Source organism: Hemicordylus capensis, chromosome 4, assembly GCF_027244095.1.
Source record: "Hemicordylus capensis ecotype Gifberg chromosome 4, rHemCap1.1.pri, whole genome shotgun sequence".
Lineage (NCBI taxonomy): Eukaryota > Metazoa > Chordata > Lepidosauria > Squamata > Cordylidae > Hemicordylus > Hemicordylus capensis.
Window position 1 is genome coordinate 102842817 of NC_069660.1, and position 13195 is coordinate 102856011.

The 13195-nt window shown below is 38.0% G+C and overlaps 1 protein-coding gene and 1 long non-coding RNA gene across 13 annotated transcripts in view; one reads left to right on the forward strand and one right to left on the reverse strand.

Annotated features, from left to right (window-relative positions):
* The window catches only part of ALG6 (ALG6 alpha-1,3-glucosyltransferase), a 39674-nt gene that overhangs the window by 21672 nt on the left and 4807 nt on the right, over positions 1-13195 (forward strand). For 5 of the 7 annotated variants that reach the window (XM_053248139.1, XM_053248142.1, XM_053248141.1 and 2 more), the window contains 6 exons: positions 2093-2175; positions 5464-5528; positions 6546-6731; positions 7252-7387; positions 9126-9211; positions 9529-9613. In XM_053248139.1, the coding sequence (XP_053104114.1) occupies positions 2093-2175; positions 5464-5528; positions 6546-6731; positions 7252-7387; positions 9126-9211; positions 9529-9613 (641 nt within the window). The remainder of the gene's footprint in view (positions 1-2092; positions 2176-5463; positions 5529-6545; positions 6732-7251; positions 7388-9125; positions 9212-9528; positions 9614-13195) is intronic. The other 2 variants (XM_053248143.1, XM_053248144.1) reach the window with 2 other exon arrangements.
* LOC128324041 (uncharacterized) overlaps positions 270-13195 on the reverse strand; it is a 28535-nt gene continuing 15609 nt past the window's right edge. For 3 of the 6 annotated variants that reach the window (XR_008306594.1, XR_008306591.1, XR_008306589.1), the window contains 4 exons: positions 12503-12551; positions 3814-4063; positions 2123-2218; positions 270-1951 (listed from right to left, as the gene is read on the reverse strand). This is a non-coding gene — a long non-coding RNA (uncharacterized LOC128324041). Of the gene's footprint in view, positions 1952-2122; positions 2219-3813; positions 4064-5126; positions 5156-12490; positions 12552-13195 lie in introns of all 6 variants that reach the window. The other 3 variants (XR_008306590.1, XR_008306595.1, XR_008306592.1) reach the window with 3 other exon arrangements.

Consider the following 13195-nt stretch of genomic DNA (forward strand, 5'->3'; position numbering starts at 1 on the left):
TGTGGTGGCTAATGAAGAAAAACATGGACAGTAATGTCACAAGAGAAACTTATCGGCAGCCTAAACACCTCATTTATTAGTTTATGTAGCGTATTTGTCTCCACCATAGGATTGACTGAAGTCCTGCAAAAATCCCTTCTGATGTGTCAGCATTGCTGATTATCTTGGGCAGAATCAGATACTCCTCCACACCACCTCTTGTGCTGGCCACAAACCTTTCCATCTGGTCTCTAGTAATTGATTATATTTTAAAAATCACTAGAACTAAATTACCCTTGAAATGGTCTTTAATAATGCTGAAATCAACACGCTTGACAAACCATTGATGTACAGACTAAGAAAATGGATAGACATTCTTTTAACAATAGCCATTAAACTAGTGCATCAGGGTTACAGAATTCAATATAGTTAAATGTTGACCATTAGTTTTATACATTTTTGAAATCTCTCTCTGAGGTACATGCTCTGATAACAAATTCTGTCAAAGAAATTACAATATAGAAGTTTTAGTGTTGGTCTTCTAGAATAAGACATAAAAAGCATTCAAGATAAGCCAGTCACTTTTATTGGATCAACAAGTACAGCTAGCAGAATTGCAAGTTTAGCCTATAATTCAGATGTTTAAATTTGCTTAAACAGCTTTAATTCAGAACTCTGTGTTATATCCAAATCCACCATAATTTTTGAGATGATTTTTTTGTAATGCTTTGAACTTCTAGAAGAGTAGGCTGTGTTGCTTGAAATCTTTCTTCCAGCATTTTGAAAATTAATAGTGCCAATTAAAAAATACCACCATAAATGCTTTTTGTATCAAAGTAATTGCAAGGTAATATTCTGTCAACTTGGAGAAACTTTGGGCTTTAACCCCGCAAAGTGTTCAGCACTTGGGCTGCAATCCTGTGTGCTCTTAGGCTTCTTTAATTTCATTAACTCCAAATGGGTTGAAGCAGCCTGTGAGCAGGACTGCAAGCTCCGGCTTTAACTTGGTACAGGATTTACACACATCCTTGACTTGGAACATATAGGAGAAGCTGTTGGCTTATTTTTTTATGTAACTGAAAGGAGTAAGTCAGAAAAAGAAAGCAATAAGTTTAGATTTCAGAAGACAAGGAGCTACCCTGTAAGCAGTTCATTTTTTTTGAAATAATATCTTGAACAGCTTCTGGGATCACTATTTTAAACATGTCACAACACTTATAAATGGATTTCAGTGAAGAGCGTGATATTGGACTAATTTTCTTGGAGCAATTCCTCTTTGGTGGCATTTCTGAAAGAAGCACTTGTTTTATGGGTACTCATGGCCACCATCCCTGTGGTGCTAATGGATCAAATTTTGTAGAGTTTTCCTAGCCTTGAGGCTAGCCAGTTTTTGAAATTACCATATTGACAGTATTATGGCTTATATTTAAAGTAGTAATCCCAGAAGCTGTTCAGGCCTTATATACAAGACATGATTCCAAAAAATTAACTGCTTGCAAGGTAGCTCCTTGAAGCACATAGCACTGCTGCATTAAAAATAGGCTTGCTTGGGGCTCTCTTATAGATGTTTTCTATGTCCTTACATGCTCAAGCGCCAAAAGAAAATACAGCTATCACACTGTTCCTGTGTTGGTCCCTTCACTCATCTTTATCTGTTCTGCTGTAGCAAGCATCCAGTTCACATTGCAAGTGTGGTAGCAAATGGGAGAAAGGCCTGGTGGCAGAAGAGAGTGGGAGCTGCAGTGGCTGCATCCTCTTTCAGCCCTCTGAAGTGTTTCATGGTGTAGGCACCATCTCTGATTCTGGCAGCTCTTATACAAGGAAGTACACAAACAGTCATGCCTATATGCTCTTGCAGGCACAGGACATCTGAAGAGGAAGTTCTAGTGCCCATGCCTGTAACACATAAGAGTTAACTCGGCTGGCCGTTGTATTTTAAATGATTCAAATATATGTCGGTTGCAGGCGAAAACTATAAAGAGTGAAAACAGAACATCAAGATTAAATTATATGTTAACAATAAGATTGCAACATGGGGCAAAATAAGCAATACAAGTATCGATTGATAAACAGTATCTGTTTGATTCTTATACATATCTTTTCTGTCTTTCAGTTCTTGTTGCTGATTTGTTAGTTTACATACCTGCAGTAATCTTATACTGTTGTTGTTTAAAAGAGAGTTCAACGAAGAAGAAGGTTAGTGTGATGATCAGCTTTTGCAAATAAAAATGTGTTGCTCCTGATTGGAAGACAGGAATGAAATTAATGTTACAAAACTAGAAAATGTTTTCTGTTGACATAAAATGCAGGAGAATTAGTTCGTTTACTGCTTAACATGAATTTGAGATGAAAGAAATGGTTTGAATGTTTTAGAACAGGGATTACCAACAGGGGAGTGCTAGGGGTGCTTGATGGGTTCCCAAGGAATTTGCTCCTCCAGCCTCCTAGTGCTGCAGCTGTGTACAGAACTCAGTGATGTGTCCACTGCAAAAGGGGAAAGAGGAGGCTGAAGACCCTCCTCCTCTGCTGCTGCTGGCTGGCTGGCTATGTGCTGAAGTTCAATGTACCCCTCCCCTTAGCCTGACTGACAGGCTTAAGAAATTTAGCACTGAGTACTCCCATTGTAATTAATAGGATAAGTAAACGTATCTCATTAATTTCAATAAGGCTTCTAAGGAGTAACTTAGTGTGGTGTAAGCCAGTGACTGTAGCAGCCTGTCTCCCTAATTGTGACACTTTAGTGCTTTTATGTATATGTGTATACAAACACACACACTGAAGTGTTACTGTTATGCTACTCCTGTCATGGGCTTATATCTAGATTAAGTTACCATAAGCAGTCTTATTAAAATTAATGGGACAAGTTTACTTTCACTGGGAGTTCTCATGAGTGGGAGTGCTCGTGAGTAACTCTGGGAGTAAACCAGTGACTGGAGTAGCCAATCTTATAACTATAACATTAAAATGTCTGTGTGCACGCACATACACTGTTGGTTGTGCCAGTTTGTTGCAAATAAAGTTGGGATGTACACGAAATGCTTTGTGCAGATCCATGTGGATGCTTGAAATGGAGGAAGGCATGTCTTACCTGTCGCTCTGGCACTCCTCTGTAGATCCACCATGGTGCTGCTCAGAGGTGTATCTAGGGGAAATAGCACCTAGGGCAAGCACTGAAATTGCGCCCCTGTCCAAACACTGACCTATATTACATTTTTTTTAAAAAAAATTTTTACCTGTCGCCCCTTTGGGGGGCTTCCTAAAGGCCACGGGAGTGTGTGTGTCTGCAAAGGTTCCCCTCCCCCCCCCGCCGGCCTCTTAAATCACCACCATGTAATGAAGTTCTGTGATGACCATCATAAGTGTATAAGCCCAGATCGTCCTTTCCCGCTCCCAACCTTTACTGCAGAGTTTCCCAGTATTGCATCTCTACAACTCCCATCATCCCCAGCTACAATGCCCTTTAAATGTGGACTGACTACCTGTGTTTGCTTTTTAAATTTTGTGTAGCAATGTTGTGTTCACACCTCCTTTTATTGAAATGATTGACTGCCACCTGTTCCTGCTGTCCTTGCCAAGACTAGTGCAAAACATTTCTGCTAACAAACTGAATCAGGATGAACATATACTACATTAAACATACTAAGTTGTTATCAAAAGATCTTAAGTTTTAACAATTTCAGAAAGTTATTCTGAAATGCACCCTGCCTTCTAAATAGTTTGTGTTTTGATTTGGGTTTAGATGTGTAACCAACACATAGCAAAAGTGTGGGGCAGATAATAAAAGGCAAAACATAATTAAATTAATCTCCTTGTAATACCACTGACATTCTTTACCTTTTCCAGTTTCACATTCGTTCCCATAGGCCAGTTCAAAGAGTTAGGTCTTTCTTGTGTCTTTCCAAAAGGTGTCCAAGCTTAGATGTTTAGCCTAGCAGTTGTCATGGACAGGATTTCCTTCTGAATGCCACAGATCCCATCCATGAAAAGTAGCCACATCTCTGACCTCCCAACTTATTTCAATTGCTCCAAATTCCACTGTCCAGCACTGCCACAAAGTCAGACTTTCTTCCAGCAAATTTCCTATCTGCAACATAGGAATAACAAATGGGGATGCTGGCCGGCTTATAAGATTACTGAACATGTGTGGCACCGAAAACAAAATGGCTGCTGCACATGCTTGAATGGTCCCTGCGAGGCCTTAAACCTTGCCAGGCCTCGCAGAGGCCATTTGAGCATGTGCGGCAGCCTCCAAAATGGCTTCCGCACCAATCTTTGCAGGCTGGAAGGGGCTGAAAATCAGCCTGGGACGGGCTGTGGTGGTGATTTAAGAGGCTGGCAGGGGGAAGGGGAACCTTTGCAGACCCCCCTGCGGCCTTTAGGAAGCCCCCCAAAGGGGCTACAGGTTTTTTAAAAAATGTTTTTTTAATTTTTAAAAAAATCCTGAACTGGGGTGGGGGTGGGAAGCATCATGGCACTTTTGCCACCCCAAGCCCACCCCTAGATACGTCTATGGCCGTCTCTGCAGATAAGCTACACTACATGTGAACAGGAAGTTGCAGATAAGTTTCCTGCATGGGAACAGGAAGTTCCCTGTTCCCAGCATCCCATGGGTCTCGTCATGGCACCATTTACATGATGACATTGCCTGCAGGATGCTGGGCAGGAAGCCTCAGCGCAGCCTGTCTTACCTGCAGATATGGTGTGGCCATTTGGAAGTGACTGTGCTGTGATGGGGCTCCCTCTGTCTAAAGTGCTCACGTGCAGCCCCCGTGCATCTGCACAAAGCATTTTGTGCACATCCTGACTTTATTTGCAACAAACCGGTGCAACCGACAGTGTATTTTGTTGTTCTAAAGCAGGGATTCCCAAGCTTTTTAAACAAGTGTACCACTTCTGATACAAACCTTCAGCTCATGCACCCCATAGAGATTGAGTGTGTGTGTGTGTGTGTGTGTGTGTGTGTGTGTGTGAGAGAGAGAGAGAGAGAGAGAGAGAGAGAGAGAGAGAGAGAGAGAGAGAAAGTGCCAGCTCACCCCCAGCCGAAACGTTTGAACTTGAATCATTTATGCACCTTGAATTAGAGGCATCAAAACAATTTGTGCACATCTCTAAAATAAAGCAAGACTGCAGAAGCAAAATTTACTTACAATTTGGATCCTCACTTGGAATATCCTGACTGGAACAGGTAATAGATTTCAGTCATGGTTCTGAATCCCACATTTATTATATTATCCAGACTGGACCTTAACAGCCATGAATTAGTTTAATTTTATTTTTTGCAATTAGTTGCAAAATATTTGTGCAGTGATACATTGGACTGTAAAGTTGCCTTGCTTGCCTCTTTTTAGATGGCAGAACAGAAATTGGTGGCTGATACCAGTCACCTTTTTATGATCTTTTTAGAGCATAATAGTCTCTTACAAAATTAGCTGACTCTTTTCCAATGTTGAAAGTCTTATTTTTCTCCTTTTCTCTCTTTCTCAGATTTCTAGTGCCCTCTGCATATTGCTTTATCCAGGCCTTATTCTCATTGATTATGGACATTTTCAGTATCCTTGCACATTCGGTGAAGTCAGATATTTTCAGTTTATCAATTATGTGACCCTCGAGTGAAAACACACCTGTTTATCAGGCTTTTAGTTTATAATGTTTTAAAGTTTTATTTATGGTTCATATGATTTTTTAGGTTTTGGTTGCTGTATGATTGTATTGGAAACTGCCCTCAGATTTTATATAGGGTGGTATATGAATGTGAAAAATATAACAAATTATATTGATTCCCTAATCCAACACCAATCTCTTTACTAAAGAACAATAAAGGATGTAAAGCTAAAGTGTGCCGTTAAGTCAATATCAACTCCTGGTGACCACAGAGCCCTGCGGTTGACTTTGGTAGAATATTCAGAGTAGTTTACCATTGCCTCCTCCTGCACAGTATGAGATGATGCCTTTCAGCATCTTCCTATATCACTGCTGCCTTATATAGGTGTTTCCCATAGTCTGTGAAACATACCAGCGGGGATTTGAACCAGCAACCTCTGGCTTGCTAGTCAAGTCATTTCCCTACTGCGCCATTAGGTGGCTCAATAAAGGATGTAATTGTTTGGAAAGAGTATATTGAATTCAAATATGTACATACAGAAGAATTCCTGCATAGATATGTTGGTAAGTAAAAAATACATTTAGGTATGGATTTCATAAATAAACATGTAAAATACAAATATTACATAATCTAGTATTATTCTCCTTTTACACTGAAAGTCCAAAATGAAATGGGTCTAGTTTGGATGAGAAGTTGGCCACAACACATGATCAGGAGTGGATTACACTGAGCACGCCTGCCCTGATGTCACTGAAGGACATCCCAATGCGCAGTTGAAATATCCCTTAATTGTGTGAGGGGTGTATTCATTTGAATCGCCTCTCTACATGCACTCCACAACCCAGAGGGTTTAGATCTATAACATGCAGAATCCGGATTGGTGGCAACAGGAAAGCATTTCTTATGTGTTCTTTTTGTTCTTTTAGCTGTAAAACATATTTTTCCCCTTAATATTAACAACCATATATAATTCTGTGAGTCTTGGCTTTGCTTTGTGGGGAGTACTTTGCCTGTCATATGACTTGGACATTTTGGGCTCAGTAGCATTTTGCTTAGCTCTAAACTACAAACAAATGGAGCTGTACCATTCTTTGCCCTTCTTCTGCTATCTCTTGGGAAAGTGCTTCAAAAAAGGTCTGATGGGGAAGGGGTGAGTATCTTTAAAAGTTGACATGCAGTAAATGGTTCGGGAATGCACTTAGGCAGCCTTGCCTTGGGAATTTGTGCATGTCATTCATTTCTCGATTAAGCTTTGGGAGAAGGGATTCATGTCATTATAATTCTTTACTCCCTCCTCCTCACAGTAGAACATGTTTCTCCTAAGTCATTAAATAACATACTAAATAGTTCTAAGAGTGTCCATAGTGTATCAAAATACACGCAACTATCTTTTCTCTTCAACACCTGTCATTAGTTAAGCACAGGTCACAAATGGACACCCAGATTTAGAAGATAAGACTTTGGCGTGTCTTTTGACATTTAACAGTTTTCTTATCCCGATCTCTGCTGGTATATTTCTTGCTTTTGGTTATTTACTGTGTGTCCATATAAATAGTGTTAAATCATCTTTTAACTCTGAAAAGCACACATGTTGTTTTATTTCATATGATCATTTCTTTGTTACTTCTGATCCAGACCCTGGATTAATTTCTTTTTTTCTTTTTTAACAGGTTACTGTTATTAATGAAGCTGGGGTTTACTGTAGTTGTTTCTTTTGCTCTCTGTTGGTTCCCATTTTGTACAGAACTTGAACAAATTTCGCAGGTGTTCAGAAGACTCTTTCCAGTTGACCGAGGTTTGTTTGAGGTATGCCTTCTGGTGTTTGGGGGTGGTGTTTTTATTTTTTATTTTTAAAATCCCCTTCCAAGCTTCTTGTAAATGTTTTATATTTTTAGCTCCCTTGAGAAACCTTCACTTTGACCCTTAGGGATTTCATGTGGAAGATACACCAGAAGGCTAGTAATATGATCTAGCTTCTCTGGCCGTCATTTCTTGCCAGTTATTTAATCCAGTGTTTAACCCCTAGCTCAGCTGGCATCTTCCAGGATATTATATGAGTAGACAACATTTATCCCATCGTCAGATCTATAGTTCAGAGATACATTTTTCCATTCAAATAGATTCCATAGTAATTAACAGTGTCCTTGCAGAATCTTATCTAGAGGATTAAAAAATGTTTTAAATCCATTCTGTGTTTTATTTTTTATCATTCCAAAGCAGTAATTGGATTGATGACCCAAAGTTAAAGACTTGAAAAAGTATTAAGAGTCCTGATTTGCTGTAACCTGAAATGTCGCAATCTGCTTTGATGAAGTAAAGCCTAATGGTGCTGAGAACAAAATAGTTTGATTGCAAATATGACACCTGTTAATTGGTTTGCACCAAAGAGAAACGGCGATACATCTCTACAGCAGACTTAAATTTGTTTTGAAAACCCTGACTCCTAACATCGACAGTAGTGGTGCTGGCACATTAAGAGGGAAATTTAAGGTCTCATTTCGCAGTTGTACAATGAGATGTTACATGAAGTACAAGGCATATAGACATTCACAAGCTAAAGTACTATCAACCATTTGGTGTTTATGTGTGCACAGGCTTTTTAAAAAATGTTTTAATACTTTGCTAGGTTTTACTGATATAAAGCCTACATTTTATAATAAGGAAACTTCACACAATTTATCCAGCACAGCTCAGGAATTTTGGTCTAATGGTCAAAATATTTCCTGAGCTGAGCAGAGCAGTGACTGATTTGGATATTAATCTGGATAAACTGAGAAACTGTCTACGTAAGCAGTGCACAGTAAGTTATACTGGGGTGCCTGTGACAGGTTCTTTGAATTGGTTCCCATTTACAGAGAAGCCTACAAATGCTGATAGTTGTAAAACCTTGCTGGCTATTAAGCAGGCATCTTATGTGTTTGTGGGTGCTGCCAAGCACTTGTCACCTTCAGCAGATTTGCAGTGTGTGTTCTGTACACTTGTAAGTGAACAAGGAGGGATGGCTCAGTTGTTGGTAGTAGCTTGCTTGCTGTTATGTCTACACAGCTGTGATTCAAGCAGCTGTTTAGGGATGAGTTTCATGAGCATGCTAGCTGTGTGGTTACAAATTTAATTTGGAAAGTGATCCTAGCACAACTGCTAATGTCTTTAGACTTCTTGATTTATTAGGGGTTAACTCTGTCATTGCTAGCAGCTAGCAAGCAGAGCTAAATATGTTTGAATAACAGAATGCAGCAAAATATAGCATGGCTTCACATTTGAAAAAATAGTTTCATGTTTCTTTAAATCTGAAAATGTCTGGCTGTAGGTAACTTTAAAATATAATATTCATGATATATGGGTGCTGTATTTAAGAATATATTTGTTAATTGAAGGCTTGTTTAAATCATACAGTGTGTAAGTTTTGAATCAATGTTACACAGGTGCAAATGTTGCTTTTACTCTTGGCATCAGTTATTCATCCATTTAAATGGTCTCTGCCATTCAATGTGTAAGCACTGCCCACCAATATACAATTAATGCAGCTCATTAAATATATTTTCAGGATAAAGTAGCAAACTTTTGGTGCACCTTAAGTGTCCTTTTCAAAATAAAGACGGCTTTGCCTCCAGGTGCACAGCTTAAGCTAAGGTAAGTGAGAATGGAAGTTCTGAACAACTTGCAGTTTGCATTATATTAAGCTTTTGGAAGGATTGCAAGATAATATTTTAAAACATAATAAAGTAAGATTGACACATCAGTTCAGCCCCCTGTTGATTTACTCAATTAGTAGTCTCATGCTGCTGCTTTCTGCTTGTCAGGATATAAAAAACATTAGGTTTTGTGGGGTTTGTTTGTTTTTTAAAAGGTTCTCCTGTAAAAGTGTATCAAGTAATTTTAAGAAGATAAATCCATTGTTGTTGAATTTTGTTTTTTTTAATATATGGTAAAATTGTCATTATTTTTAGCTTTGCTTTAACTTTCCTGAGTGTACTTCCCAGTTCTATCAAATTAACACTGCAGCCGTCTCTAAAAGGATTTAAATATTCTTTGGTAAGTGTACATCAAACTTTTCTATTTAAGTTTAAAGTCTATAAGTTTTATAACAAATGCAAATTCCAAACATGTAACTCTGTCCTTATCATCCTTCATCCCTATTATGCCAAGAGAGAAAAAAGACAGTGTGAAGGAAAATAAAAGAAGGGGAAATTCTATCTATTTGCAAATATTATAGGTATAGAAACTGGATTTTCTGACCAGAAATATCTGAAAATCATCCAACCACTGCTCCATTGACTGTGTTCAGATTTCCAGTTCTGTAGAATAATCCACCTAGATAATAGGGTGGCCCCCAAACTATATTTTGTCTCCCTCAAGATATATATCTAAATTAATGAAATATATTTTATTGCAGCACCAAAAAAGGAAGACTCTGTCTATCTACCATATTTATATGCCACCTGACATATACACCTTTAGGCAGTGTACACAATCCAAATTACAATATAAAAATAAAAACAAACAAAATACTTCAACAGAATAAAAACAATTCACAAAGTGAAAGTATTAAAATAATTTCACAGGATAAAAACAGTTTAAAATTAATGTTAATTAAAAGCCTGAGAAAATGTCTCTTAAGGGTTTTTTAAAAAGCAATCAGAGATGGAAGAGTTCTTACTTTGACAGGGAGTGCAGCTATTTTTGGAAGGGCGGTATAGAAATTGAATTAATGATAATAATAATAATAATAATAATAATTAATAATAATAATTCCAAAGCCCTGGGGCATCCACAGACAAGACCCCTGAGTTGCCAGATGAGCTGGCAGTAACCATAATCGTACTTTCCCAGATGATCTTAATAGGTGGCAGCATTCATGGAAAGATAATGCCTTAATGATTTAGCCTGTCACTGGAGGGGTTAAAGTGATTGCCTAGGTTCCTCATTTTTGTGCAAGAAATTCAGCTGGGATTTAAGAGGTTTTTTAAAATATGGGTATATAGCGCTATGGCCACACATTATTTCAGGGGAAGGAGCTTTAGTAACAAGAATGACGTGTCCAAAATGCCACATGAATGTTGATATCAAGCAGAGCCAGAATTTCAAATGTTGCCAGCTCGATGGAAGAGGAAGTTCATTTTCTCTGCTCAGTTCTTCAAGTGACTTTGCTTGCTAGTATTCCCTGCAAATTGTGGCAGAGGTTATAGGTCTAATCTAACATACTTTTCATATGACTAGTTTGCTATATTGACCTCTAGGATATTCCATAATATTATACAACTCTGGCTCCTTTGTAGTCAAATTGTAGGTTTAGGTGTAGATCTCCTAGAGGTCTCAGTAGCCAACTATCCTGTCAATGGCCACGAAAGCTCTCCATCTCGGGGTGGATCAGTCTGACTGCTCTTTTTTCTTGTTTGGATACCAAATGTGGAGATTGGAAACAACTCTAGTATATCCTCAACCTTTGAAGTTGGAATCACCCTTCTGTCAGAAATAACTAAAGCTTCTTGGCATATTACCTTCCTCTGATAAGGAATTAATAATCTTTTGGTAGCTTTTTTGAAAATAGGTTTGTGGGATGAAGACTAAGATGAAGTCACATAACACACAGACCAGATGGGGCTTGCTATTTGTTTTGAGGATGTTTGCTCTCCCTCATAAGCAATTTTGTTCTCATGATCACCTACCCATGTCACTGTCACTGAAGGCAAATGACTACGACTGTGAATATTTATATACTGCTTTCCAACAAAAGTTCTCAAAGCTGTTTCACATATGTGAAAAACACACTCTTAAGCAAGAGATCTCATTCCCAAGGAACTGGGGAGGTGGCTCTTCTTCATGTGGGTTAGCTATTGCTATTTCCCCTGATAACTGAGCCAAGAGATACCTTGTTAGTGGGTCTGTTAGGGCATGGCATATTCAAGCTCAGTAAGGAAAACCAGGTCATGACTGTAGAAGCCTATTTCGGTCCTTGTCACCATACTCTTGTGATGCCCTGGATGTATTATTGTTTGCCATTTGGCTCATGCTAACAAACTCTGATAAACAGCCAATCACATAATACAGGTACCTGTCTATGTGCTACACATTATAAAGTTTATCACTACATCTTGAAGCTTAGCAAATAATCACATTTAATTGTGTATATATATATAATTATTAGGTTGTGCAAATACATTGTGTCATTTTGTATTTGTTAGAGACACTTAAACGCTTAATGCTTTATTATTATTATTTCTTGTTTACACAGTCAGACAGGTGTTATTGACTGGTTTGTTTTATCCAGACATCGAGTCTTTCCCAAGGACCTGGGATGGCTGAATTTTATCATCAATACTGTTGGTTATTATAGATATCGTTGTTGTTGTTGTTATTATTATTAGTTCAATTTCTAGACCGCCTTTACAGAATAGCTCAGGGCGGTTCACAAATATCACAAAACAGTTAAAATCAATTAATGATTGCTTTAACAGAGCAAATTATAGTAATCATCTGGGAGCATGTCAGTAGCTTTTTAAAAATCTCTGACTTCCTTCTTGTCTACAAGTTGTAACAGAAGGAAAGGGAAAGATCTTTAATTTTCTATTTTATAATTTTCATTCAAAAATTTTCCTACAGAGATAAGCATCTTTTGGATGAAAGTGTTCCCTCTTGTTTTGATTGTTGCCAGATCAATACCTTTCTTTTTTCTTCTTTAAACATGGCTGGTTGCCAAATGTAATAAAATGTTCCACAATAGTCATTAGAAACACATTTAGTGACTTAGAAGACAAACATGTTTTTCTCCCAAATGTTCAGTTTTTACACTGCAGTTTAAAAACATTTCACATATGAGGGACAATAACATTTTCATATTTGGAAAGAGAAGGAAAATGACCAAATGCATAGTGAAATTTCAAGCAGAACCATTGGCAGTCTAAAGGATACATGTATGCTCACCTGAGCAAGGGCTGCCCCAATTTCTTCAGTGTTTTCATACCTGTGGAAACTGCAGAACCACAAGAATGAGGACAAAGTTTAAGCCTTTCCAAAATTCTTGGATGATAGCACTTAAGCTACACTTTTTCAGTAACTAAACAATCTGAAAGGGATTTTTCTTATTATAGTGACTGAAAGCTCCTGATGATCAAGCACTATATATCTGTCAATATTCTAGCCTATCTGTATTTAATATGATTAAATCTTCATCCATAAACATTTTAAACAGTAGTATTAAAATTAATTTTTTTGAAGGCATCAAGGATATATAAAGAAGCATTCTTGTTGGTGGTTTTATAGGTGCCCAATATTTTATTTTTATTTTCTTTAGTTATGAAGATTTAGTTATGAAGCTCAAAACATGTTGGATTGTTGTTGTTATAAGAAATGTAGACTGCTGTGAATTGAGATTGTTAATATTGGCTGACATCCTAACTAATGAAATGCCAGTATTCCATGAGAAGCACCAGTGCTCTGAATGGGGTTGACTTACTCAGTACTGGCACTCACATGCAGGGGCAAATTTTCAGCAACCTTCCCTTCCCCGGCAGCCTCGTGTCGCCTGAAAATATGTCCCTGATCATTGTGCAGTCCTTGAGGACATTTTTGGCTGTCACAGAGGATTTCTGGGGGAAGGAGAGGTCATCAACATCT